Genomic DNA, 25,945 nt, shown 5'->3' with positions numbered 1-25,945 from the left:
CATTTCTCCCAGTTCCTAGTTCTAATAAAGTCAGGTATGAACCCGTTTCTCTCTGATCCTGAGCCCTCCACTCATGCCTCTCAGGACCCCATGAACTTCCCTAGGTTTGGGGTCCCCAAGGCCCCAGGTTTGGGGCTTCTTCCAACCACTCTCCTCCCCTCTGAGTGTCTGGGTTCTGGCTGGTCTCCTTGATGCTCTGAGGGAGGCCCTCGGGTTTGGTAGTGGCCTGACAGTCGTGAGACCCACATGTCCCTGTGCGAGGCATGTTTCTCACCCACGCTCTCTTCCCTTCTAGGGAGACATTGGAGCTATGGGGCCCAAAGGAGACAAGGTGAGTTCCCCATTTACATGCTGCTAGGGGCTCATTGGCTGACCTCTAGCCCCAACTGCCACACCAGAAAGGCCCACTTGCCTTCAGACCTGGGACTGTCTGAGCCAGTCCCCAGAGGAAGGTGAAAAAGTAATTCTGTGCTGGCAAAGCTGCAGCGCACAGAGCTTTTCCATCTGCCGCCTGCACACCAGGTGCTCCTGCCCAAACGCCGCCACAGCAGGTCCACCTACGTGAACCCTTCCAGTGCTAGTGGCCAGCTTTGGCTTTGCCCTGACTGGACAGTCCTTAGCCCTGGGGCTGCTCCCGTAACCCTGGGTTTCTCACTGCTGGGCTGTGTAGGTCCTTGGTCTCCGGCGGCGTGGGAAGCCGTCTGCCATGCACCGCAGTGGTGCGTGTAGGGTGTGAGCTGGACTCTTGACTGGCTTGAGGGCAGCAGCTGATGGCCCTTGGGCACATGAGCCTGTTTAAACCCATTGGATTGCAAACTGCAGCATGGGTCAGTGGGTCTGTGGTTTATTTTGACCTCTCATTGGCTGCCGTGTGGTTTGTTTGTTTTTCCCCATGTGCAGGGTGATACTGTCATTGTGGAGGGGCCGGCTGGAGTCCGGGGGAACAAGGGGGAGCCGGTAAGAGCCCTACCCCATAGAGCAGAGGTTTTCAAACTGTGGGGTGCACCCCCTAGGGGGGTGTGGAGGAACGTTTTGGGGGGGTGAGCAGCGACGCCAGGCGGCTTGGGCCAGCCCTGCACAGTGGGGCTCAAGCCAGCCCCACACCATCTCCACCCCCTGACGCACCTCAGCGAGCCACCCAGCCTACAGGTCAGTGTCAACATCCACCGCGGCTGCGCTGATTTCTGTTCCCAGCAGCCTCTGTGCCGAGCGCTGGCTCTGCCCCCAGAGACCATCACATGCGCCTTCCCCCACCCTGAAAACCCTCGTGGGGAGGGGCATGCATTGGGACTATTTTTGTCTGGGTTGGCGGGGTGCAACCAAAAATTATAACTCCAAGTGCGGGTTGGCTCAGAAAGTTTGAAAACCACTGAAAGGGCCCATTGCCCAGGGGCCAGAGTGGGCTGTTCCCTATGGGCTGTTCCCAGGATGCTTTGAGATTCATCAGCCTGGAGGTATTTCCTGCTATTGAACCTGTAGCTGCTAGGTCCGTCCCTTCGCATCCCCCTGCCACGATCCTCTCTTGCCTTGGGGTTCAGTCCACACTGCACGTGACCCGCCCCTGCCTTGGGGTTCACACCCCAGATCTCAGCAGACACTTCCCCTGTGTACCTCCTCCCCCAAGTCTCCATGTCGCTTTAGCCAGACAGACCAGATTCCACCCCAGGAATCTCCCCTCCAGTCCCAATGTGTGCCTTGCTGTTCTCTGAATCCCACCTATGGGTCATCCTCCCTGTGCTGTCAGGGGGCTGACTCCCTGCACCCTCCGCTCTTTTCCCTGCCCAGGGAGACCGTGGCCTGAAGGGGATGGAAGGGGAGAAAGGTGACAAGGGTGACCCGGGCCTCCCAGGAGAGAAGGTACGTGAGCGAGCAGCTGGAGGACAGGCAGGTATGGGAGCATGCCTGTCTGAAAGCTGTCCCAGAGGCTTGGGAGAAGCCACAGAGCACTGAAGGCTTGGCAGGACTGAGAGCAGGTGCTGTGATGACTGGGCACTGTGGAGCACAGCTGGCCCCAGGAGCTAGGAGCTGGATGCTTTGTGCCCTTTGCTTGCTGTGAGCGCAGCCATTGAGAGAGAAGGGGCTTTGGGCTGGCGGCAGTGGGAGCTGCAGGCTCTGGTTATGGAATGGAGACTGGCAAGGAGGAGAACGAGAGAGGGGCGTGTCACTGGAGACTACAGGGGAACGGGCCAAGATGTGACGGAACAGGCTTGGTCCCAACCTGCATTATACTCTGCTGATGGCTCAGGGGCACCCTGTACTGGCCAGCGCCAGCTCCCCGATCCCACTGGCAGTGGTGGGGTGCTCAGCAGAGAGTGGCCCCTGGACACCTGCTTTCGTGGAGGTGCATCAGTCTGACCAGGAGGGGAGTTGGCTAGTGAGTCACTGTGGTGGGGGAAGCAAATCAGGGACGTTTTATTTCTCTCATTTGGGGACCTTTTTTTAGAACCTAATATAATTTCAGAAGCTGGTTCTGTCACTCCAGCTGCCTGCTGTGAGCAGGGGGAGTTTTCCTCAGGCTGTGCACTGATGTGTGCTTTCACCCGCAGGGAGGAAGAGGTGAGCAAGGGGAGAAGGGCTCTACAGGCTTCCCAGGAGCACGCGGCCCTGGGGGCCAGAAGGTAAGAATAGCCACAGGTGTGCACAGCCCTGCATGTGCCACTTGTGCGCAGATGTAGGTGTGCCTGCAAGTGCGTGTACACACAGGCCTGCCAGAACATCTGCTGTCCCCATCCTGGCATGTACATGTGGGCGTCACTCAGGCACTCAGCCCCTCCGTCCCTGACCTGGTGTGTTTGCCTTTCCAGGGTGAAGTTGGCGAATTGGGAGACCCCGGAGAGTCGGTGAGGAACTGTCCTTTGCTGCTGTTTCTTGCCCATTGTCCAAGAGCAAAGCCCGAGAGTCACTCTGTGTTTTCCTCTTTCTCCAGGGCCTGCCAGGAAAGGATGGAATCCCAGGAACAAGAGGGGAGAAAGGGGACATAGGGCCACTGGGAATGCGAGGCCCTAAGGTGGGCATTTCCTGTGTCTGTCTGTCCTCCTGTGACCCTGAGAGAGCCTGCCTGCCTGGGCCAAACGTAGCCCTAGGGCAGACCAGAGGGACGCTGAGCCCACTCATGGCAGTGTCTTGGGACCAAGCACCTTGGGGAGAGAGGAACCCCCCGTGTGCATTCAGGGTCAATGTCAGGGAACCCCCAGGCCACCAATTGGCCCCTGGGAATGGGCTCGGATGCAGTGGGGTCTTTCCAAGGGGGCAGCGTAGCCTCCCAAGAATGGGTTCAGTGGCATCAGCTGCAAGACATTGATGGCCTTGATAGCCTGAATTTCTCCCCCCGATACCCGACACCCAGCATAGACCCTGTCTGCAAAACCAGCCCGCTGCCCCAGGGGTTAGTGTCGAAGCGGGTCATGGAGCGGTGTTGTGACGTCTCTCTTCACTGCAGGGGGATCGGGGACCGAAAGGCGCCTGTGGCCAGGATGGAGATAAGGGGGAGAAGGTGAGTGTTCACGGGTCTGCACAGGTGACTCCCCTTCTCCAGCCAGACAGCAGAGGTGGGGACGCTTGGTTCCAGAGGCGGCAGAGCCACCACGCTAATGGAAGGTGGGACGACAGTGCGTTGGGACATGCCAGTGGAGCCGCCCAAGAGCCCGGTGCTCCCTGCGGAGCTGAATGGATCCCTGGGGAAATGACTGATGCTTAAGGGCTTCCAAGGGAATAAAGGCTGCCCTGGGGGCCAAGAGGCTTATGGGAAGTGGTGACAGTTCAATCCCCATCTGGTAGAACCCAGTGGAGCTAATTCTGGGCCCAGTCTCAGCCCCAGGGCAGCCTGGTCGTGTCACTTGGCTGAGGGGCTGGGGTGCTATGGAACTGAGCTCTGTTAGACCAGCACTGGCCCTCTGAGCCACCAGCGGGGGTCTGTGTAGCCGATGAGGGACGGGCCTTTGAGAAGCCCCAAGTATCAGCCCTGCCCTGCAGCACTGGAGGGCCCCCGGGATGCTGTGGAGGCTACTGAGGGGATTGAGGAAGGCGGGGACCCTCAACCCCACCCCTTTGGAGCCCTGGGGTTGTACGGTGCAGCAACCCCCAACCGGAACTGAACCCCAGGAGGGGTGAGTCCATGGGCGGGCGGAGCTGTGTGGCATCGCCCAGAGCACTGCTCAGTGGACTGGCTTCCTTTGGAGTAGAGGAGGGCCGGGAAGCCACGGGCTAGATATAACTCCCTCAGTAAAGCAGTCTGTGCTCTAGACATGAGCCCAGTATGGAGGGGCTAGGGCACTGTCCAGTCTGGTTCTCCATTACACTGCTGTCTCCCACTGACCTGTGTCTCCTTCTGTCTGCTCTAGGGGGATCCAGGGATTCCAGGCCGAATGGGACTTCCAGGAAGGAAGGGCGAGCTGGTAAGTGCACCCAGCTGGCTCCAAGGGCAATGTGATGCGAGCACATCTGGACTGGCCAGAATGAACATCTGGTTTGTTTTCCTAGGGAGAGCTGGGCATGCCTGGAACCCCAGGAATCCCCGGGAAAGAAGGTCTCATGGGACCCAAGGTAGGGATTAAAGAGCAATAATGTTTGGGGGTTGGAGTGAGGCCTGTGGATGAGGGGCTGCTGTGGGGCTTGCTGATCACTCTCTTCAGATCATGGCCTTCCTTGGCCAGAGCTGCCTCACTGACAGTTGGTTAATAGCACGCCACAGCACGTGCCCATGTTATGTGCAGACAGTGGGATTTCTCCAGTGCTGCTAATAGAGGCTCCAAAGCGGCCAGAGGCTCTGCATTAAGATGACCCTGCATCCCTTTCCAGTGCACTCAGTGAGCATTGGGAAGTAATTAGATGCTGGGACATAATGTTTCTAACCTAACTGCTGTTAGACTCTGTACAAACCTGACATTTGGGGCCCAAGATCACCTGACAATGGCACCTCTACCAAGTTGTGGGTTAGCCACTGGGCCCACGGGGCCTGATCCCAGGGACCCCAGCCAACTGGGGGGCCCTGGAAAATGAGCAACCCTGTGCCCCAACCCGCTTCGCCCATCCAGCGCTCCTGCGGAGTGGGGCAAGCCTCCGTGCCCTGACAGCACTCCCTAGCTGGGGTGCCAGGCAGGTGGAGCGGGGTAAGCCCCTGAGCCCTGACCCCACTCCCCAGCTGGAGCATCAGGCTGGCAGAGTGGGGTAAGCCCCCGGGCCCCGACCCTGCTCCCCAGGGCAGTGTCCCAGAAATGGTGGCCTGCTCTGGCCCCACAAAACTGTAATCCGCCAGTGTCCCTACCCCAAATTTCGCTAGAAAAAACACCTTGTTCTTTGCCTTCCCAGGGTGACAGGGGATTTGATGGTCAGCAGGGAGCCAAAGGAGACCAGGGAGAGAAAGGAGACCGGGTGAGTTGTGCTTTACTAAGGGCCAAACTCCAGTGCCCTTGAAGCTTGTGTTGGTGGGATCAGGGCTTATACCTAAATGCTTAGGAGTTTGGAAACTTCCCCACAGGAGCCCTCTGCTGCTGCGGCAAACCCCAGCATGATGGCAAAGCTCTGGTGCCCCGACTTGCTAATTGCTGGACAGTTTTCAGACGCTGACCATCAGTAGCTCGTTGCCTGTTAACTAGAGCTGGACACTGACGTGTCCAGTAGGGTGTAAGGATATGCCTGGCCAACTGGGGAACCGTGATTTTCTAACCAAGACACGGGTCTCAGCACTGACTTGAAACTCCTCAACATCCTCCCTTCCAGAGGATTCTGGCACGGCAGAACCGGTGCTTCAGGCTGTAGCAAAAGTGGGAGTGGAGCAAGGTCAATTCACTGTTAGAACTCCCAGCTGGTGAGAGCAGTCACAGGCCTGATGGAGAATAGCTGCAATTCTCCCACTGACAACTGGCACCGTCTGGTGCCTCCCCACAGATCCACGGCTGTCCTGCAGCTTGGGGGGCGGGGGTGATGGGGGTGGGAATAGAGCATCTATGCTGTATGGCCATCCCCAAGGGTTCAAAAATCAGGCGTCAAGCCGTAAAAAAAATTCCAAGATTGGCTGAAAAACTGGCTTTTTTTTAAATGACTAAATGTTGGGTTCTTTACCTTCTGGTTTGGGGGGCCTTAAGGACGCACTCAGGACACCTTCTTCAGCTTCTCTCTGCAACCAGGAGGGCGAGGCCCTCACTCTTTTTAAAAAGCAAGTTGAAATTCTCACGTAATCACAGAATGTCAGGAGCTGGGGTTCTAAGAAAACCCTCAGATATGCTGGGTCTTGTGATGACGTTGTGAGTGTTGGCCACACTTCTCTGTCAATAGACGACGCCTATCTCAAAGGGTATAGAGCAGGTCAGTGCTGCGGGAGATTGACTCGGCATGGGCCAAGGTGCCAGTCTGTCACACTCCCAGTTTGTACTGCCCAGTGTGGGTCATGCCCTTCCTAACCCCTGCCTCTTTTCTCAGGGTGCTCGAGGCATTATTGGCTCCCCAGGCCCTAGGGGCAATGATGGAGCACCTGGCCCACCTGGCCCACCAGGTAGCATTGGCCCTAAGGGCCCTGAGGGGATTCAAGGGCAGAAGGTAAGAACCTCTTCCCCACTGTGCATGGCCATTTCCCTACAGCTTCTACCCACCCCTCCAGACCAGGACAGTGTTGCCCTTGAATGGCCAGCAGGTGGCGAGCTCCTGTCCCCGGAACTCCACAAGGAAACCAAAACTGGACAACAAACCCCAGTGCACTCCCAGCCCTGGCAGCAAAGGCACCAGTGTCTGAGAGGGAGCAACCACCCCTTTTCCATGCAGTATTCAGGAACAAGAGACCACATGAAGGGCGAGAGTGAGCTTGCAGGGGTCCCTTGGCAGGCACAGGATGGAGGAAGCAGTTCCCCTTCCCCTCCCGTCTGTTTCAGTTCTGCCTGGTCATATCCCCATCCCAGGGCAGTGAGCAGGTCCCGGACCTGTCTGCAGTTAGCAGGCAGCAAGGAGGTGGTAGTTAGACTCTGTTCAAGCAGGATCAGCTCCATCCACCTTCTGAATTGATGAACGGTGCCGCGCGAGTGATGTGCAGAGGCTGTTAGAGTGACAGGCAGTGTTACTCACTGGTTAGAGCAGGGAGCTGGGAGTCAGACTCCTGAGGTCTATTCCCAGCTCTGTCACTGGCTCACGCGTTGACTCAGGTCAGTCTCGTAACCTCTCTCTGTATCTCTGGGATGATTTCCTTGCCTCCCAGGGCCGGTGGGGTTCATTAATGAATGCTAGCAGATGCCTCCGACCCTGAGATGGAAGTGCCCCGTGGGGGTGCAGTGTGTTCATTCTGGCTGTATTCTGGAGCACTGCTATTTCATGACCTCCCATTCACCCACAAGATCAGCTTCAGGGCTGCCCTGAACCCAGCCCGAGGTCACCATGCGTGATGTCTCTCCCCAGAGCTGCATCTTTGATCAGGCTGGATTGCTCCCCTAGGGGACAGTTCTCACCTACAAGGGCACGGGGACCCACCTTTGAGGGCTTCTCACTGGGGATAGGGAGATGAAAGCAGAAGAGTCTAATGTTTTGGAAGCGGCTGAGAAATCTCTCTCGAAATAAGTGAGACTGTCATGTGTACCAGCTCATTTAGAGCCGCGTCTAGGGAACAGCCCCATTCCCTGCAAGAGGGAGCTCTGGGGCGTGTGGGGGATGGTAGTTACTGCCCTTCTCTGGATGGCCCAATCCTAGAACTCCCCTTGCCAGCCAGTGTCTCAGTGTGTATTTTCCTGCTGCAGGGTGAAAGAGGCCCCCCAGGGGAGTCGACTGTAGGGACCCGAGGTGTCCCTGGGATTCCAGGAGAGAGAGGAGATCAGGTGTGTAAGCATGTTTCTGACCCATTGGATGTGCATTGCCTGGCTGAATGCTTGGCTCTGCCTGGATGTATTCACTGTACCTTGAACCCCGCCCCCGTCAGGCGAAGAGGAGAGCTTCCTAGGGGGTTGACAGGGTTCTGCAGAGGGTGGGTGTCTCCTGGCTCAGGGAGTTGCTGACCATGTAGCACGCCTCTTGATTTCCCATTTGGCTTGTTTTCAGGGGAATCCAGGACTCGAAGGCTTGAGAGGAGAGAAGGGGGACCCTGGCATGACGGTGAGAAGAGAGCTCCCTGAGGTCTTGGAGCAAAGCCCTGACCCACAATGACAACACATCCGTGCTACTGCGCAGTCAGTCAGAGAAGTGGGATACTTCCCTCTCCCAGGGGCTGGGACTGGCCCTTGAGTTCTGCCTTTCTGCATGGCAGGCTCGAGGCCTTTTTCCCCTTTACGGTTTCCCTCCAGGTCTGGCTCAAATGTTGGATTGTTGGAGTGGGGGGAGACTGCTCTTTTCCCTGTGATCCCCAAAGCAGCTGAGGCAGGCTCATGATGGGCTGGGGGGGGCCGGAAGGCATCTCTTCCCTCTCTTCATTCCCTTGGTTTTCTCTGCAGGAACAAGAGATCCGTGCATTTGTCAGGCAGGAAATGAGTCAGCACTGCGGTAAGTGAGGCTTCACCTTCCACTTGGGGCTGACTGACTTCTCAGCAGCACCCCGGCTCTGATCTCTTATCACTACCAGGGCTCCTTGGGCAGAAACTGGTAAACAAAATTGTCTCCTTCACTGTCTCCTCCTTTGCCCTCTGTCCCTTTGTTCCTTCCTCTCTCCTTCTTTTGGTTAAGTTGCATGTACCATGACTCCCACATCTGGAGGTGTTCAGAGTACAATGTGCCAGCCCCATACAAGTGTTAGGGGCCTATCAATCTAGTATGTCCCTTTCCTGATACCTAGTGGCGGGGCAGGTCTGTGCCAAGTGCCAGGATGCTAGAGAAGGCTTTCCCCATGGATTAACCTTCTCTTTTCTCTCTTTCTCTCCACACAGCTTGCGGTGGGCAATTCTCCTCTTCTGAACCACGTGAGCACTGATTTCTTGTAACCCCTTTGGGATTAAAGGATGCACAGTTTGCAGTGCTGAGCAGCAGCCCTGTCATTGACGAGCAGGTCCATTCTCCCAGATATGTAGCAGGTTTCACGAACGGGCCATGGCCCGTCCTGGAAGGTCACATGCAGCTAGCTCAGCTCTGTAGCACCAGCCACGTTGGCAGATTGCCAACAGAAGAGGCAGCCCTGTGGAGATGCTGGTTTGGCATTGAGCCCTAGGAGACTTGGCGAGAGTGGCTGGGTTGGTAGGGGAGCTGTCCTTGAGGGTGACTGACTAGGCCAGGAGCAGGAGATAATGGAAGCTGGGGTAGCAAGGGCAGAAGAGGTGATGAGTGACATGCTGCAGTTTGAAACATTCCTCAGCAAGGTCTCACGTCTGGCAGCACTCGGGGTGTCAGTGAGTGTGGTGGGGATTCTGAGGGGGTAGCACCAGGGAGCGAATCTCTATAGGCAAGGAGGACTCAGTAGACTCCAAGCCTAGAACTGCCAATAGGGCAGTTTCAAAGCCGAGCTTCAGAGGCCGGACAGGAATGCGTGGCCAAGCATCTGATGGCAAAAGGAGAGTGCTGCACTGGGCGTCCCCAACCAACCTGAGACAGCATCTGACATGCTACGCCAAGATTAGCAAACAGAGAGTCACAGCAGCCATCCCTTCTCTGGACCCAGGGTCTAATGCGGCTCTCCCCGACTCACTTTGAACAGACTGCCAGTGGGCAGAGTAACTTATGGGTAGTCGTGCCTGGAGAAGCCAATACTTGTGATACCAAGGCACCAAATACATGGTAACAAGCTTGTAAAAGAACAATTATTGTGCAAGCCAGGACTGAGGAATCACTATAGCAAATACACTAGAGCAGGGGTCAGCAACCTATGGCACGCGTGCCATTAAAAATCCAATTCGGCCTGGCCCGCTCTTCTCTGCTCCCCACCCCATCCCACAGGGGCAGGGGGCAGAAGCTTGGTCCTGCCAGCTCCCCTGTCTCTTTCCGCAGTGTGCTGGCTTCCTGCCCCTCCCTCCCAGCCCTCTGCTTGACTCCTTCATCCACCCCCCACAACCCCAGCCCTAACTCTGGCACCCCCACACATACCCAAGCCCCCCACACCCCATGCCCTGATTCTTGTACCCCCCCACATACCCAGGCCCCCCACACCCCATGCACCCCCACACATCCTGACTCTTGCACCCCCACATTCCCACCCTGAGCACCAAATGGGAGCTCCTGCACCTTCCCCACCCCCCACATTCCCACCTGCATTCCTCGCACCAAATGGGAGCTGTCCAGGTAAGCGCTCCACACCCAAACCTCCTGCCCCAACCCTGAGCCCCCTTCCTCATTCTAGCACCTGGCCAGACCCTACACCCCAACCCCCAGGCTACTCCTTCACCCCCAGCCCTGTGCTCAGTGCACTCCCACGCTCAGCTCAGTGCAGAGAGAGAGGAAGAGAATGGCCAGAACCAGGGAGAAGGTAGGCACCCACTGTATGTGGGCAGGGCCGGGACCCCAGACCGGCAGCAGGCTGAGCAGGTCCTGCAGCTGGGATCCCGGCTGGCAGGAGCCAGCGGATGGAACCCCTGAGTGGCAGCGGGCTGAGACACTCAGCCCACTGCCGGTCTAGGGTTCTGGCTGCCGGCCCCTTGCCAGCCGGGGTCCCAGCCACTGGCCCCCCTGAGCCCGCTGCCGGCCTAGGTGAACAGAACCCCAGACCATCAGCAGGCTGAGCTGGCCGGCAGCATAAGGTCAATATTTTAATTTAATTTTAAATGAAGCTTCTTAAACATTTTGAAAACCTTGTTTATTTTACAATACAACAATAGTTTAGTTATATAATATATAGACTTACAGAGAGAGAGACTTTCTAAAAAACATTAAAATGTATTACCGGCACGTGAAACCTTAAATGAAAGTGAATAAATGAAGACTTGGCACATCACTTCTGAAAGGTTGCCGACCCCTGCACTAGAGTAAGGAGAATAAGATGGCACAAGGACATTGACAGACTCATCCAGGGTAAGATCTGTTCCTGCACAAGGGCTAAGCCTGGTGTGGATCAGGGGAGGAAGAGAGAGGTGAGTGGGGGAAGGGAAGGGAAGGGAAGGGAAGAGAGGGCTGGTGAGGAAAGCAAAGGGGAAGAAGGAAGGAGGGTTTCATAGCAGGTTCCCAGAAATGGTAAAAAAACAGCTGAAGATTGTAGGGAAGAGGAGGCCAGCAGGGCAGCCAGCAGTGTAAGCCTGGCAACGAGGAGCTATGACGCAGAGGTAGGTAATGTTTGGGCAAACATGAAATGAATTATTTGCCTGATTGTTCTCAAAGGAGGATGGGGGACACATGCAAGGAACAGACATAAATCTTCCAGGAGAGGAAGAAGAAATACCAGAGGAAATCAGGATCACGGCAGAACAGGTGATTGAGAAAGCAGAGCATCTTTCTAAACCACCCATGCCAAACCGGTCCAGAGCAGAGCCAAGCAGACTTCATCCTTGAATGGCAAGAGAGAGTGAGAGAGACTATCTTCTAGTAGATAATTCCACACTGTTTCCAGCCAGACCCAGCAGGCTGTACCAAGCTGGGGAAAGGCTGAGTTTAGTATTGGAGGCATCATTCGTACAGGGCACAGTGTTCATAGGCTTCTCAGCATTCCTGTAGTACCTTCCTATTTGTGTGTAGAATCTGTGACCACATGCCTCATCCAGAGCCATGAGTGAGCCTGCCTCATATCTGGGAAGACCTTTGCTGTGCTCGTCTGTGTCCTGTCTTGTCCTCCACTGGTGTTTGACAGCTGCCTTGTTGTTTTTGTATATTGTTCAAACTCTAACTCACCAAGGGCTGTGTTCAAGAGCATGTCTGCCCGCTCCAGGAAGCCCAGTTCTGCTGAGGGGATTGGGTGGATTAGGATGAAGGGAATCTGAAGAGAATATATCTCCCTTTGTGCATGCATCCTGCCTACAGGTCTCTTTCTGCTGGTATTTCCAGCATCTATATTGCCATCACCTTGCAGTGGAGTCAGTAGGGTGAATTTTTCTATTTAGCCTCTGTCCCAGGAGGTCCTGTCCCATCAGAGGCAGGAGGATACAATTACATAGATTATGCCACAGGCCAGGGCTGATGCAGACAAAGTGCTGCTGTTCAGTGTCCAATGGCGGGCCGCAAGAGGTGGTCCAGACCTGCCCGTCTATGGTGCTTCTCTCCATAATGCCTATTTCTTCCCTTAGGTCTCCAACGCAATGCTAATTTTGCACCATGTCTGTCTGGCTGTTAGCAGTCTTGGAAGTGGACAGTGCTGATGCTGCTCTTGAGCATTAGCCCGTGACTTGTCGGGGGGAGGGGAGCCATGTCAGTCATTCTTATGTCCTGTTTGATGTCTGTGCTGTGTCCTTGCCTCTCTTAGGTCTTCTCCCCAACTATCCATCCACCCAACCATTCCTGTCTGTTAATGCTCATCTAGTCCCTGTGCTTAAGTTGTCACACGCTGAAGAAGAGGAGGGTGAGTCTTGTCTCTTTGTGCCCTGTCATCATAATCGTTCTCCAGTGCTGACTTTGTGAGTCCTGCATGGAAGCTCTGCCATTACAATGTCCTTCACTTGCGGGTACCAAGGGATTGCAATACCCACCTTCTGTAACAGTAACTCAGAGAACCTAAGGCAGCTGCAGGCCATTTAAAAGTAGAGTTCTGGCTATTTATTACCTTAATGCTAAGATGCACCTAGATATGGGCCATTGTATTATGACTTAATGAAGGGCATCTGCATTCTCGCAATGACACAGAACATATAGGGATGTCTTTGCTATGACGTCAAACCCCAACCACCTTTGGATCAACTGATCAGAGGGACAGGCGAGTGAGAGTGATGTGCAGAATGAAAGGAGTGTTGTTTATCAAACAGCTGGAGTGCACAAGGTTCTCAGGATGAATGGGTAGGTTCATGGAAAGATAAACAGTAACTGAGTAGAGGAGTAAGTGTATGGCTTGGATAGATACTGCAGTATGGTCACATGGCTTATGGAAGGGTATGTGAATGTAATGGGTGTGTGAATGTCCAGGATGACGGGTGCGTGGATGAGTGAATATGGATGGAGAGTAGATGAATGGATGGGCTCATAGGTAGAGGGGGTGAAAGGAATGGGAAGAGGGAATGTCTGAAGAATGATGGGAATGTGAAGGCAAGTGTGTAGAATGACTGGAAGGATTGATTGGCCGGATGCTACAGCATGGCTGGTAAAGCAGCATAGGTTGGTGGGTAAACATCTAAACCTGAATTGCATCCAGTAGTAAGTGAAGGTGGCACAAATCCTCCCTCTAGCTCCTTTTCCAGCTTCTCTGTTGTCCCGTTGAGATAGGGCACAGAGAGATTTGCAGAGATAAGTCTCCAGAGAGGGTGTTCATTCCCCATTTATTTAATTGTTAGCGTTTTCGGTGACAGCCTCTTCGCTTCCCTGTGTCCTGCCCCCACACACCCCTTGTCTGCTCTAGAACATTTTGTATCTGTTTTCCAGGCATAGTGTCCATCCCAGTAAAATGAGCACAACATGTTCTAGTGTAGCTGTAGCCACACAGGTCCCTGTGCTGTGACACTGCACCTTCAGGGAAGTGACCCCTGTGGCACGGTTAGTTACTGAGCAGTGCAGCCAACTCCTCTCCCTCCGGCTACCTTTGTGCAAACAAGCCAGTGCACCAGCCAGGCAACTCAGTGGCATGTTGACCAGGCCTGTTACTGAATCTGCTCCTAGGATCAAAGCTGCAGGCCAATTGTCATCATCCTAGGAATGATGAGGGATGAATTCCCACATGGCTCGGGCAGCTAGCCCAGTGACCTCATCCACCTGCCCTTCCCACCCTGCACTTTCCTGTCCTGTGGCCCTTCTGATATGGCCGGTGTTATTTTCCAGGGCACGAGGTGCGTGTTGTGAACACAAATGATCCTGAGTACGAGCATGTCTACGCAATGGAGGACTATGAAGAGAGCCTGGAAGCTGATGGGACAGAGAGCACCATGCTGAGTGATGGTGAGTTTTCTTAACCTTCCGACAGCTCTGAGGAAAATGAGACCCGCCAGCACTCTCGGGGGAGGTGGGGGTGGAGGGGGGAGCAGAGAAAAAGAAGCAGACTTGGTTTTATGTGGTCCTCTGTCTTTCTAACCTAGTCATTAGGGGTCGGTAAAGTCGATGTGCGTGACTGCTTCCTGCAGTGAGGCTGGCTGGCATGTGAGGTGGGAACAGGATACGGAGCCTTTCACCTCTCAGTCACTGTGCCCAGCCTGCCCAGTGGAAGTTGTTACCATCTGAAGGGTGTTTGGCAGCCTATGTGAAAGGAGTGGGTGGATCTCTGTCCAGTTCTTAGTGGACAAGCATCCACAAAACAAAATCACAGCACAGCTGCAAACATTTTCCAGCTTGATCTCACTTGTGACGGAGAAGCCAAGGGCTCATTGGGCCATGGAGGCCGAACTCCTTCTCAGGCACAACAGAAGTGGCCTCTTCAGGAAAAAAGGCGGGATCCTCCTGTTAAATATGCTCGGTGGTAGTATTTTATGTGAAACCTCAGCTTATGTATCCTGCATTTAAAATTCAAAACCCGCGTGCATTGTAATTGCTATTTAGTAAAATCAACTCCTGTAATACAGCAACAAGGCAGACACCTCCCAAATCAATGGGGCAGAAAAGAAGTCCTTGTAACCTGAAAGAGGAAGAAAGGAAGCCTTTATGCCCTGCTTTGGGACACGTTAGAAATATGATTTAAGAGCTAGTTGCCTAGATTCTTGTAGATGAGCCCAGGACTTAGCCATAATTTTGGCATGGACTGTAGATGGGAATCTGATGGGAAGCGTGATGACTCTGAAATTGCCATTTATGGAGACCTCACTGAATGGTGTTGGATAATCAGGAGAAAAAGACTTCTCTCTAAGGTCTGAAGCTGCTGATATTCTCTAAGGCTATTTGGGTGTGGAAATTTGGTCCCTGAAGGTATTTCACAAGGGCTCCAGGACTTCCCTGTCTCATGAAACGTAGATTCCAACAGAAAGCTCCAGCAAAAAGGAGGACCACAAGGTTGCCACCAAGAGAGGAGATAGCATAGTAATGATGTACAATAGTTAAGTTCTGAAGGATTTTCAAGCAACTCTGCTGCTTACATGTTGCGATTTGTCCCCATGCAAGTTGGGACCTCATTTTTGTGACTTCTGATCTTGAGGTGAAAGGGCAGGTGACCTGTGCATGGTGTGGCATGGGAGAGGGCTTTGTTACAGTTCAGGGGAGCCAGCATCTTCCGCCTTTCATTCCTGATACTTGTGGGCAAGCCAGCTCTGGAATATGACCCACTCATCCTCCTATCTTGCACTGCCTCTGTGAAATAAACCCAGAGGTTTTCCTGAACCCACAGTCTATCCATTAGCCTTTCCACTTCTTCTTCACATAAGGGAAGTCAGGTTTAGGAGGCTTCTCCTCTGGCAAACAAGGACTTCCTAAACAAGTACTTTACTTCTGTTTGTAAAAGTGATCATCCCCAGGGCAGCTCCTGAGCACGGCCAGCAGAGGAGAGAGACCTCTGAGGCAGGTAAGAAGCAGACCTGCCTGATAACTCTCCTATCACAAGGGGGAGCCACCACTCTCCCCCTCCACCCTCTTTTGAAACTGTTAATCTGATTTTTTTCTCCCACCTCCCAGTAAAGTGACTAATAAATTTAGTGGTCTGTGCTAACAGTGACCCCTGAGTAGTGGTAGAGATCTGGCATTTTTTTTGCAGGGAGGAGATGGTGCCTGTCTCCCAACTGTTAAGTGTCCAATCATGGCTGAGTGAATAAAACTCTTTGTACTGTGCAGAAGGAAGGAAGAAAAAGGAAATCTTTGGGTGGAAAACAAAGATCCTCCTCTTATAGTCTCTGTGCCCTGCCATGTTGTTAATGAGGATTCTATAGAGGATTCTTACCCCTCCCAGAAACAGCAATGCCCTAAATACTAAGCATCTAGTACAGTACAGCAAAGATCATATTGGCACGTTGCTAAAAGCAATGTTTCTTTTAATTTGCATGAAATGGAGCAGATAGCAGCCACCCAGAGAGAGACTACAGGTCCCAAACTGCAATGCTTCAAATATCCAGATCACAGCACTGCATTGTGGCATCTGTTAGAGCAGACGTGGGCAAACTACTGCCTAGGGGCCACATCCGGCCCTCCAGACGTTTTATTCTGGCCCTTGAGTTCCTGCCGGTGAGCGGAGTTCATGGCTTGCCCCATTCCACGTGTGCCATGGCTCTGCGCGGCTCCCGGAAGCAGCGGCATGTCCGCCCTCCGGCTCCTATGCATAGGAGCAGCCAGGGGGCTCCGCATGTTGACCCTGCCCCAAGCACCGCCCCACAGCTCCCATTGGCTGGCAACCGCGGCCAATGGGAGCTGCAGGGGCAGCACCTGTGGATGGGGCAGTGCGCAGAGCCACCTGGCCGCACCGCCACATAGGAGCCAGAGTGGGGATATGCCACTGCTTCCAGGAGCTGCTTGAGGTAAACGCTGCCCGGAGTCTGCACCCCTGACCCCCTCCAGCACCCCAGCCCTGATCCCCCTCCTGCCCTCCAAACCCCTTTGTCCCATCCTCCTACACCCCAGAGCCTGCATCCCCAGCCAGAGCCCTCACCCCCCATCTGCATCCCAACCCTCTGCCCCAGCCCGGAGCCCCCACCTGCACCCTGAATTCCTCATTTCTAGCCCCACCCCAGAGCCCACACCGCCAGCTGGAGCTCTCACCCCCCACCCGCATCTCAACCCTCTGCCCCAGCCTGGAGCCCCCTCCCGCATCCTGAACTCCTCATTTCTGGCCCCACCCCAGAGCCCGCACCCCCTGCCGTACCCCAAGCCCCAATTTCGTGAGCATTCGTGGTCCGCTGTACAATTTCCATATCCAGATGTGGCCCTCGGGCCAAAAAGTTTGTGTGTCCCTGTGTTAGAGCCACAGTAAAGGTGAGGGTGATCAGCAGTTGCATTTGGTTCTCTGACAGTGCTTTGGCTACCAATCCAGTACAAGGTTTGAAGCATAGGGATGGATCACATAGGCTTTCAAGAGCTGGTGGTTTATCCAGCAGATGCGAATCTTAGTATCAGGGTTCAGGGCTGAGAAAGCTATCCAAAGTGCTGACGTAGTGCCAGTCACCATAGGATCCAGGTACTGACCTTCAGGTTTAGGTGAGACGGTATTGTGACATATCGGGGAACGATTCAGACCAGTGAGGGCCTGTGTCATCCTTGACAGGTTTCAGAGTAACAGCCGTGTTAGTCTGTATTCGCAAAAAGAAAAGGAGTACTTGTGGCACCTTAGAGACTAACCAATTTATTTGAGCATGAGCTTTCGTGAGCTACAGCTCACATGCTCAAATAAATTGGTTAGTCTCTAAGGTGCCACAAGTACTCCTTTTCTTTTTGTGTCATCCTTGCCATGCAACCTTGTGTGCCTTACAATACCTTGCTGAAGTAGCTCCCACCTGGGCTGCTCACAAACTGCATGCAAGCCACACCTTGCCAGTTACACCCTGGCTCTCATCAGCTTTGCTTCTACTGCAGAGTGACCCCAACGTGCCCTCAGTCCTGGATTTCCCCCCATAAATGTATGTCCTGTACTGCCCACCCTCTCCTGGACTGTACAAATATTTTAAGTCCGTTATTCCTTTAAGGGAATAATATATTGGCTTATTATCTTAAATAGAGTTACCCAGACACTTCAATTTAAACACACTGGATTAGATAAAACAGTAAATCAAGATTATAAACTACAAAGGGATAGATTTTAAGTGAGTACAACTAATGAGTCATAAAAGTCAGAAATGGTTACCAGAGAAATAAAGATAAAACGCCTACTAGTGCCTAACTTAACAAACTATATTAGATTCAAGCAAAATTTCTCACCACATGCTTCCAGCAATGTTAACATGCCCCACCCCCAGAGTCCAACAGCTGGTTTTTTTGGTCATCTTAGGAGCAATGCTAGAGACAGACGGAGGGAGAGAGAAAGAGGTGGTGTCCTGGGGTGTTTGACCCTTCTTTTTATAGTTTGTCCCTCTCTTGAAAAACATTTTCCAGCTGAGAAGTAGGAGACGGCGTCTGTGGGGCACGATGTTCCCTGCTGTTTTTCCTATATGTTTGAGCTTCCTTTGTTTTCCCTTCCTGCTTGATGACTCTGTTTACTGCTTAAATGCAAATTAAGGCAAACATACACTTATTTGTTCCCAGCAGGCCTGTTTGACCAGTTTGCTGCTACGTGGGTCTTGAACATGCACTCTTAACATGATACAGGGGAACCTTATTGTGATGGGTTCCCCCCAGAGTGCCACCTGGAACTGGGGTACCACTGAGCCCTCTGACTGACCAGCCTGGGCTCCCTCTCACACTGCTGCTGTGACAAGCTCTAGACAACTCCGGGTCTTACACTTCCACAGGCAGGGACACACCCAGCCGCAGTTACATGCAGGCTTTGACCAGCCATTGCATGAACCAACAATAGAAAGGCTACAGCCAAGATTTCTCCCAGCCTCGAACCAAGGAGCTGTCCTGCCCAGATCAAAATCCCGACCAATATGAATTTATTACTCAGTTCGCCTCTCACTCAGTAGGGAGAGGAGTATGCACACTTGTGGTAACTAAGCGGAGGTTTTTCCCCAGACACTTAAAGGCACACTGGTTTAGGTTAAAATATAAAACAAGTTTATTAACTACAAAAAGATAGATTTTAAGTGCGTATAAATTATAGCAAATTAAGATTAACATACTAGAAGGATAGGATTTGAATTAACAATTTCTCACCTTGACTGATGATACAAGCAGGCTTACAGATTCTCAAGGCACAAGCTGCACTTGCTTTGCAGCGTGGGATCCCCACCCCCGCTCCAAGTTCTTTTCTTTTGGAGCTTCTCTCAAGTATTGAGTTGTGGGGGAGTGAAGAACAACAGATGATGTCACTCCCTGCCTTATATAGCTATTCCATATGGCAGGAACCCTTTGTGCCAAAAACAGTTCCCAGCCCAGTTTGTGGAAAAATACAGGCACCCAAAATGGAGTCTAGAGAAATGTGGTCTGGTCACATGCCCTTGCAGAGTCATAGCAGCCATTACTTACAGGTTGGCTGAAACATCCACAGGAAGGTTAAGCTATTCCACAGCCCATTGTCTTTGCTGATGACCTATTAACTGTCAGGTTTCTTCATTGTTGTACCTGAAAGGCTGGCTGTGGGTGTCTTCCAGAGTAATCCCATTTGAAATTCGGATCCATAATCAGTATTCATCACTTCAGATACAAAAATGATACATGCATACAAATAGGATAATCATAACCAGCAAATTATAACTTTTCCAATGACACCTTACATGACCCATCTTTTACAAAATGCATCATAATTATGCCATAATCATATCATCATAATATTACTATGACAAATATAGGGTGTAGTGTAACACTTACAACTTCACATACAGTGTTTCCACACATATTTTATCTGGACAGTACTGACCAGCAAATTGAGTTTTGAAATGATACCTTACAAGGCATACCTTATACAAAGATTATTACAATAGTGCATAGGGTGTGAATACAGGGGTGTATTTCATCAGACCTCCATCCTTACAAAGCTGCAGTAGGGTTAGCCACTGGCTGACCTGGAGGCAGCAGGTCAGGGCCCTCTTTCCCGGACAGGGCATCTACCACCATGTTTTCTTCTCCCTTGGTATGAACAATCTTCATATCAAGTTCTTGTAGTATAAATCTCTAGTGCAGAAGCTTGGAATTTGAGCCTTAATTTTGTTTAACCAGATCAACAGATAATGATTCCTTAAAACTCTGAACTTCCTGTTAAGAAGATAGGGCCTAAACTGCTTGACTGTCCACACAATTGCATAACATACTTTCTTTATGACAGAATAATTTCTTGCTTAAGAAAGCAAGGGGGTGTTTCTTGTTGTTTACCCTGTCTGCATCAGGATAGGCCTTAACCCAGGGTCTGATGCATCTGTGCACAGTTCAAACATTTTATCAAAATCTGGACTAGCGAGAAGAGGCTTTTTCAGACAAGACTTTCTTTAGCTTATCAAAATTCTCTTATCTGCCTTTGTCCATACAACTTTGTTAGGGTTTGTCTTTTTACATAGGCCTGTGATTGCAGATACACAAACCTTCTGTAATAGTTTACCAGACCTATGAAAGATTGAACCTGTTTTTTGGTTTGGGTACAGACCAATTTACTGTGGTTTCAACTTTCAAGGGTTCAGGAGATATTTGTCTTCTCCCTACCCAGTGTCCCAAATAAGGAACTCTGGCTGCTCCAATTTGACACTTAAGAGGCTTTTATGGGTAGACCTCCCTTTTTGAGCTTTGGCAGCACCGTTTGTAAGTGTTTTTTGTGTTCAGCACAAATGTTGCCAAACACTGCAATGTCATTGACATAGGCCCTTGCAAACCTCTGAACCATTTAACACTTGGCTGAAAGCCTCTGAAAGGTGGCCCCTGCATTAATTATCCCAAATGGTAACATTGTGAACTCAGAGAGCCGTGTCAGTGATGAAAGTGGCGTTCTTCTGTGCAGCCTCATCTAAGGGAATATTTCAATAATCTCTGCCAAATCAAAAAAGCTGATATCTTAGCTTTGCTTAAGATATCTAGCATATCACCTATTCTAGACATCGGATAAGCATTTAGTACTGTGCCCACCCTGAGTTATCTGTAATCAACACAAAACCTTACAGTGATATCTTTCTTAGGGACCAAGACCACAGGTGGTACCCAAAAGCTGTCAGACTCTTTAATTACTCCCAGGTCTAACATGCTTTGTATTTCTGTACAAGTTTGTTCCTGAACCTTGCCAGTGGCCCTGTAGCTCTGCTGGGAGGTGGCTGTGGTCTTTCTGTAATGATTTTGAGTCAGCCAAGGGTGTCTTTCGTGGCTTGTTAGAAAATACATTGTGGTTTTGCAGCACAGACAACACGTCTTCCCTTTCAGTGGGTGTGAACACAGTGCAGATACCAATGCTTTCCAGAGTTGAATCAGTATGGCATTCAGCCATTAAATCAGTGAGGTGGTATGCCTCCGTTTTCCTTTCCACAGAGGTCTGACCAATGCAAAATGTTTAAGTGTCTTCCATTCACATATAAAACTGCCAATCCCATCTGGCTCCTTTCCATTTCTCTCTAGCGGTACCTTACTGGGGGTTCGCCTTGGGTTCTGAAGGGCAAGAGGCATCCTAATGTCTTCTGATGATGTTTTGCTAGGTATGATGTCAGAGCAGATTTTTAAGCATTGATCTCTTTTTTTCCCTCAGCCCCAGGGAACCTAACCAGCAACTCTGTTCACTTTTTTCCCCTCCCAGCTGACCCATGCAGCTTGCCCCTGGACGAGGGAGACTGCAGCAGATTCACACTCAGGTGGTATTATAACCAAAAAGTGGCAGAGTGCCGGCCTTTCATCTACAGTGGCTGCAGGGGGAACCTCAACCGTTTCTACACCAAGGAGGACTGTGATCTCCAATGCAGGCACCAGGCAGATTCAGGTAGGGGACCAGCAGTGCCGCTCCTCTCCATTGCCAGTAGATCTAGGACAGTAAATGTCCCTTTGTGCTGATTCAGCCCAGAATGTCGGTGAAAACGGGCAGGCTGTAACACCAGTGTGTCTAGATGCTGGGGTGTAGGGGTCCTGACTCCCAGTCGTCTGCTTTCACCACTCTTTCCTCTTTTTCTGCAGATGTCCAAATTGCTGCTGACAACACGTCTGATGGAAAGAGGAATGCATAAACTGCCCTGTTTTAGTGGGGTTTTCCCGTCCGGGGGGAAACTGACCAAAGGGAGAGAAGACCCCACCTGCCCTCTGAGTGAAAGACTCTTACAGGGGAACCTACCCTGGGCCTGCCCCAGGTCCTGGCCACACATGGTGTGTTTGGTCTGAGACTCTCCTTGTTGCCATCTCTGCTCCCTGCAGCGTTGCCCCGCATGCCAGCTTGCCGGAGCAGAGACGTGGTGCTATTTCATAATGAGTATTTGTGTTGCTCGTGGTTTTACTTTTTTTTATTATTTTTAAATTAAGGTGAAATTTTTATCAAATGGAAAAAAATAGCTGTAACCTCTTTAAAAAGCCAACAGTTCTGAATTAGAGCTTTTTAATTTATTTGATGTTGACTAAGAACACACAGAATGCATTAGCCAGACCAAACCTGTTCGTATTGCCACTTGCTTTATTTCTGGTTCACAGGCCTGTGGGCCACTGCTTGTGAAATGGACTAGCCAGCTTGACTGTCTCCTAGCCAAACTGCTCCTGTGGAATTGGCGACCCACTCACTCAGTGAGCACAGCTGTGAATGGCAGCATAAAGGCACAAAGCCCCTGGATTCAGTGCCAAAGTTTGCATGATGTCAATTCTCCAAAGGATAAAATCTTCTTGGTTTCTGCCTGGAAACTGTCCCCTCCCATCCCCCAGGCACTGGAAATACTTCTTCGTGGTTTGTAACGTTGTGCTTTCTTTTCTCTTGCTGTTTGTCTTTTGGGGGGACTCGTTGGGCTGTTGGCAATTCCGCCCTTGGGGCTGCCAAAGGAACAGAACATACAGGCTGCCCTCCTCTCCTGGCATATCCCAGGCAATTGGACTGTATCAGAGAGGAGGAAACACAACCCAGTTGGGCAGCCCTTGAATCTTAGAGATGTGATCTCATGGCTTGGAAGAAACTGGCCAGGTGTCAGTTCTCCTCGAGCCCCAGCGAGAGCCTGAGCCAGAAGGGACCTTCTCTCTAGGCAATTCCACCATTCTCAGCATAACTCTTCTCTTAGCTCCATGCTCAGAAGCCCTCACAGACAAGCACGTGGCAAATAGCAAAATGTGGCTTACGGCTTGGCAGCGGAGATCAGCCTCTCTCTCCTGGTCCATGCATTTCCCTCTGGATCCCCAAGAAATCTGTTCTGCTCCAGAACAGCATTTGCCAAAGGAAAGGACCTGGTTGGTATCTCAGACCTCCATGCTCCGGTAGGACCAGACTGTTTGCACACTCCATTCGCCATCATCAAAACAAACCATTTTATAGTAACTAAGGGTGATGGGTGGGGCTTGTTCAAGGCACTTTCCTGCTGGCCTCCACCAAATCCTGGATGTTAGCTACATCTCCCGTGCGCTGCTCCCCTGCACTGTGTACTGCTTGATGCCTGCAAACGTTCAGTTGGTATAAAACAGCTGGGAAATGCAATTCACACCTGGCCTGGACCGCCAGTGCAATTTTGTACCCAGGCAAAGGTGATTTTACAGAGGTCCCTGGGAATATCCAAGACCTCCGATTAAAGAAAAGAAATCAGGATGTTGAAAAAATTTAATTTTGGATTCCAGAAAAACTCTAGTCGGGACCATTTGCAAAGTTGACATCATGTAGAGACTTGGGATTTGGAAAATCATGATTTTTATTTAATTACTAATTGACTTAACCTCTCAGGTTCCAGGCGGGGGCTTCACAGCGGTAAAGGCTGTAACGTCTGTGCTTGTTATGCCACTGGGGGAGGCATAGGCAGCTGTGAAAGAGCAACAGACCCGTTAAAGGAAACATTCCCCGCCTCCGCCCAAAATAAATTTCATTTGAAAAAGTTTCACCTTAATCCTGAACAGTAACCAATATTCTCAAGCAAGAGTGACAGCACTGGGAGAAACCTAAACAAAGGCCAGAGCGTGTTTAAGTCTACGTGTGTGTGTGGATTTGTCTGTATGATGCACATTGATCCACACCCATTTTAACAATGCTTTTCTTTAACCCAGTGGTGCTGAACCTTGTTATGAGAATAATCAGGGAAACACTGAGGATGGTGCTATGCTATTGTAAGTTCCTGCCATCATACGGCATTTTAAAAAGCTTTGTAAAGACTGTTTGCAATCCCGGTTTTATATCATTGCCCTTTTCCCCACCCAAAACACTGTGCCCACAGTTGGACATACACTCTCTTTCAGTTATGTAAAGTGCCAATACAAACCTCCCATCTTTACACAGCTGTTCTGAAAAGGGAAATGAGGGTAACTGTCACATCTGAAACCATGCCAATGGGTGGGTGTATATATGATATCTATATATTGCTGCAGTGTGTGTGTGTGTGTGTATATGTATACAACATGTGTCTGTGTGTCTGAATGCAAAGGAGGTGTCATTTAAAGTTGCGGTAATTTGAATCTGATGCAGTTATTGTAATGATCGCTAGTGAGGAAACATCCTGGGCTAAGACACAGGTACAGAGAGATTTCACTGGCTGGACAGAAGTTAGGGAGCCACATTGTGACTCTAAAAGATTGTTTCTGTAGTCATCAGGTCATGTTCCTGTGGCGTGGCTTGCAACAGGAGTAGCTGAGGGAAATGTGACTGGTGTTTCAAGTGTGGTGTTCAAGTGCCTGGCTTCGTGGGGCGGGAGAGACTTGCTGTTGAACAGTACAAAGTAAGAACTATGCCTGGGAAGACGTGTGTATGCAGCACTGTTGTGATCTCAGGGCATTGGCTGTAGATCTCCATTTTGGTTACAGTTCAGATCCTTACTAAAGACGACTACTACTACTGTGTTTTCTGGTAATGGCCCATATACCCTAGTGATGCTAATACCAATTGGCTTGGTGAGGGCATTATTTGTGATATTCTTTTAATAAGAGAGTACAGTTCTGAGGTCTTGGCTCCTGACGCAGTCCTAAGTAATCAGCAATATCTTAGAGTTGCTGACGTGTCATGTCACCTGCCCAGCTGGCCGGAATTGTGCTGTGATGCTTTCAGCAACTTCCTCTGAAGTTGTCAGGCTTAGATCTTCAAAGCATGGGTGTGAGTGAGAAGCCCCCTGTTACAGTAATGGGCACTAAAACATCTGACTCGGTTGAGGACAGACCTTCTCCCAGCCTGCATGGATTGCTCACTCCCGTGGGATGCCTGAGTCAGTGCCCAGTGCTTTCACAGGTATCCAGCACTGTGCAATGTTTCCATTGTCGTTCTTGCACAATCTTACAGCTTTTCCATAAAGGTCCCTTGGAAATGGAGAACCACCATCCTCCTTACATCTGGGCCCGTGTGGCCTTGCTGTAGATCGTTACTAAAGATAAACTTAACTTATCAGCATGTTCCCTGCATCTTTTTTGGGGACGTGTTTGTCAGCATCCAGTGGTAAGTTTCACTTCCGTGTCACCTCTCAACAGCTGTGAAAGAGGCAAAAATACCACCCTGCCTGGCAGTGACTTTAGGAAGATTTGTCTGGATAGATTCAGAGAAGGGTCACGACAATCGCAGGCTCCCACCCTCTGTTGCTTTTGTAGCTGCTCAATCTGCTTGCGATGTAAGCAAAGCAGGCAGCTCGCAGCACCATCCAGAGCGTGTTACATTGTGTCACTCCAGTTGCTCAGGTACACACTGTACAAGGCTTGTCCTTGAGCCTGATGTTGATCTGGTCCTGCAGAATCTAGATGCAAGTCATGTTTGGTTGTTGTTTTTCTGTCAAGTGCCTCTCGTGACATGGTGCAAAAACTCAAAATCTGGCAAATAAAAGTTTGTGATACCTCATTTCTGTTGGGCTTACCAGTCTGTCTGTTAATGCTGTGCCTCTCCCTACCCACCCCAGAACCTCTTGCTCATCGCTACGTCACACTGTATCTGCACTTTTCACTTACTGGAATTTTGGAGCCTTTAGAAATGTTTGTGTCTCTCTCCATCACTTTATCCAGCCCTTTTGCTTTCTGGCCTCTAATAGAGAGGAGCAAGTTGGTGCCAAGACTCTCAGCTGCCATTAAAGAGCCCCACAGAGAGTATGTGAGGATTGTTCCCAATTTGATGCACAAGCCTAAACTTGCTACTGCGACTGGCTGAAAAGAAGCAAAACCCATCTGTCTGGGTTCAGGAGTATACACTTGTCATCAGTCAGCTGCAGTGAAATGATCGACATAGCCTGTCATCCCTCAGAGTTCCATGGAGTATGCCCAGGCCAGGGAGTGGGCATTACAGCACCAGAATCAAATGCTAATTGTCCATTTTGCTGGCGAGCATCCCCATTTTAAGTTAACTAAATGGGAGAGGATCTGCTCTCTTTCAAGGCCTTTCACCAAGGCTGAA

At 51.1% G+C, this 25,945-nt stretch overlaps 1 protein-coding gene across 5 annotated transcripts in view; it reads left to right on the top strand.

Annotated features, from left to right (window-relative positions):
* Positions 1-25,399, top strand: part of COL7A1 (collagen type VII alpha 1 chain) — a 132,839-nt gene extending 107,440 nt beyond the window's left edge. For 3 of the 5 annotated variants that reach the window (XM_075130311.1, XM_048857964.2, XM_048857966.2), the window contains exons 103-122: positions 296-331; positions 901-957; positions 1,786-1,857; positions 2,547-2,618; positions 2,805-2,840; positions 2,927-3,007; positions 3,440-3,493; positions 4,341-4,394; positions 4,480-4,542; positions 5,308-5,370; positions 6,418-6,534; positions 7,716-7,793; positions 8,014-8,067; positions 8,403-8,451; positions 8,832-8,864; positions 11,203-11,292; positions 12,278-12,373; positions 13,777-13,893; positions 21,221-21,400; positions 21,592-25,399. In XM_075130311.1, the coding sequence (XP_074986412.1) occupies positions 296-331; positions 901-957; positions 1,786-1,857; positions 2,547-2,618; positions 2,805-2,840; positions 2,927-3,007; positions 3,440-3,493; positions 4,341-4,394; positions 4,480-4,542; positions 5,308-5,370; positions 6,418-6,534; positions 7,716-7,793; positions 8,014-8,067; positions 8,403-8,451; positions 8,832-8,864; positions 11,203-11,292; positions 12,278-12,373; positions 13,777-13,893; positions 21,221-21,400; positions 21,592-21,641 (1,452 nt within the window). In that variant the 3' untranslated portion in view covers positions 21,642-25,399. Of the gene's footprint in view, positions 1-295; positions 332-900; positions 958-1,785; positions 1,858-2,546; positions 2,619-2,804; positions 2,841-2,926; positions 3,008-3,439; positions 3,494-4,340; positions 4,395-4,479; positions 4,543-5,307; positions 5,371-6,417; positions 6,535-7,715; positions 7,794-8,013; positions 8,068-8,402; positions 8,452-8,831; positions 8,865-11,202; positions 11,293-12,277; positions 12,374-13,776; positions 13,894-21,045; positions 21,123-21,220; positions 21,401-21,591 lie in introns of those variants that run through there. The other 2 variants (XM_048857967.2, XM_048857965.2) reach the window with 2 other exon arrangements.
* Positions 25,400-25,945: the final 546 nt, after the last annotated feature.

This window comes from Caretta caretta, chromosome 7 (genome assembly GCF_965140235.1).
Source record: "Caretta caretta isolate rCarCar2 chromosome 7, rCarCar1.hap1, whole genome shotgun sequence".
Lineage (NCBI taxonomy): Eukaryota > Metazoa > Chordata > Testudines > Cheloniidae > Caretta > Caretta caretta.
The sequence above is the reverse complement of the archived record's forward strand: the minus strand, read 5'-3'. Positions and strand labels throughout refer to the sequence as shown.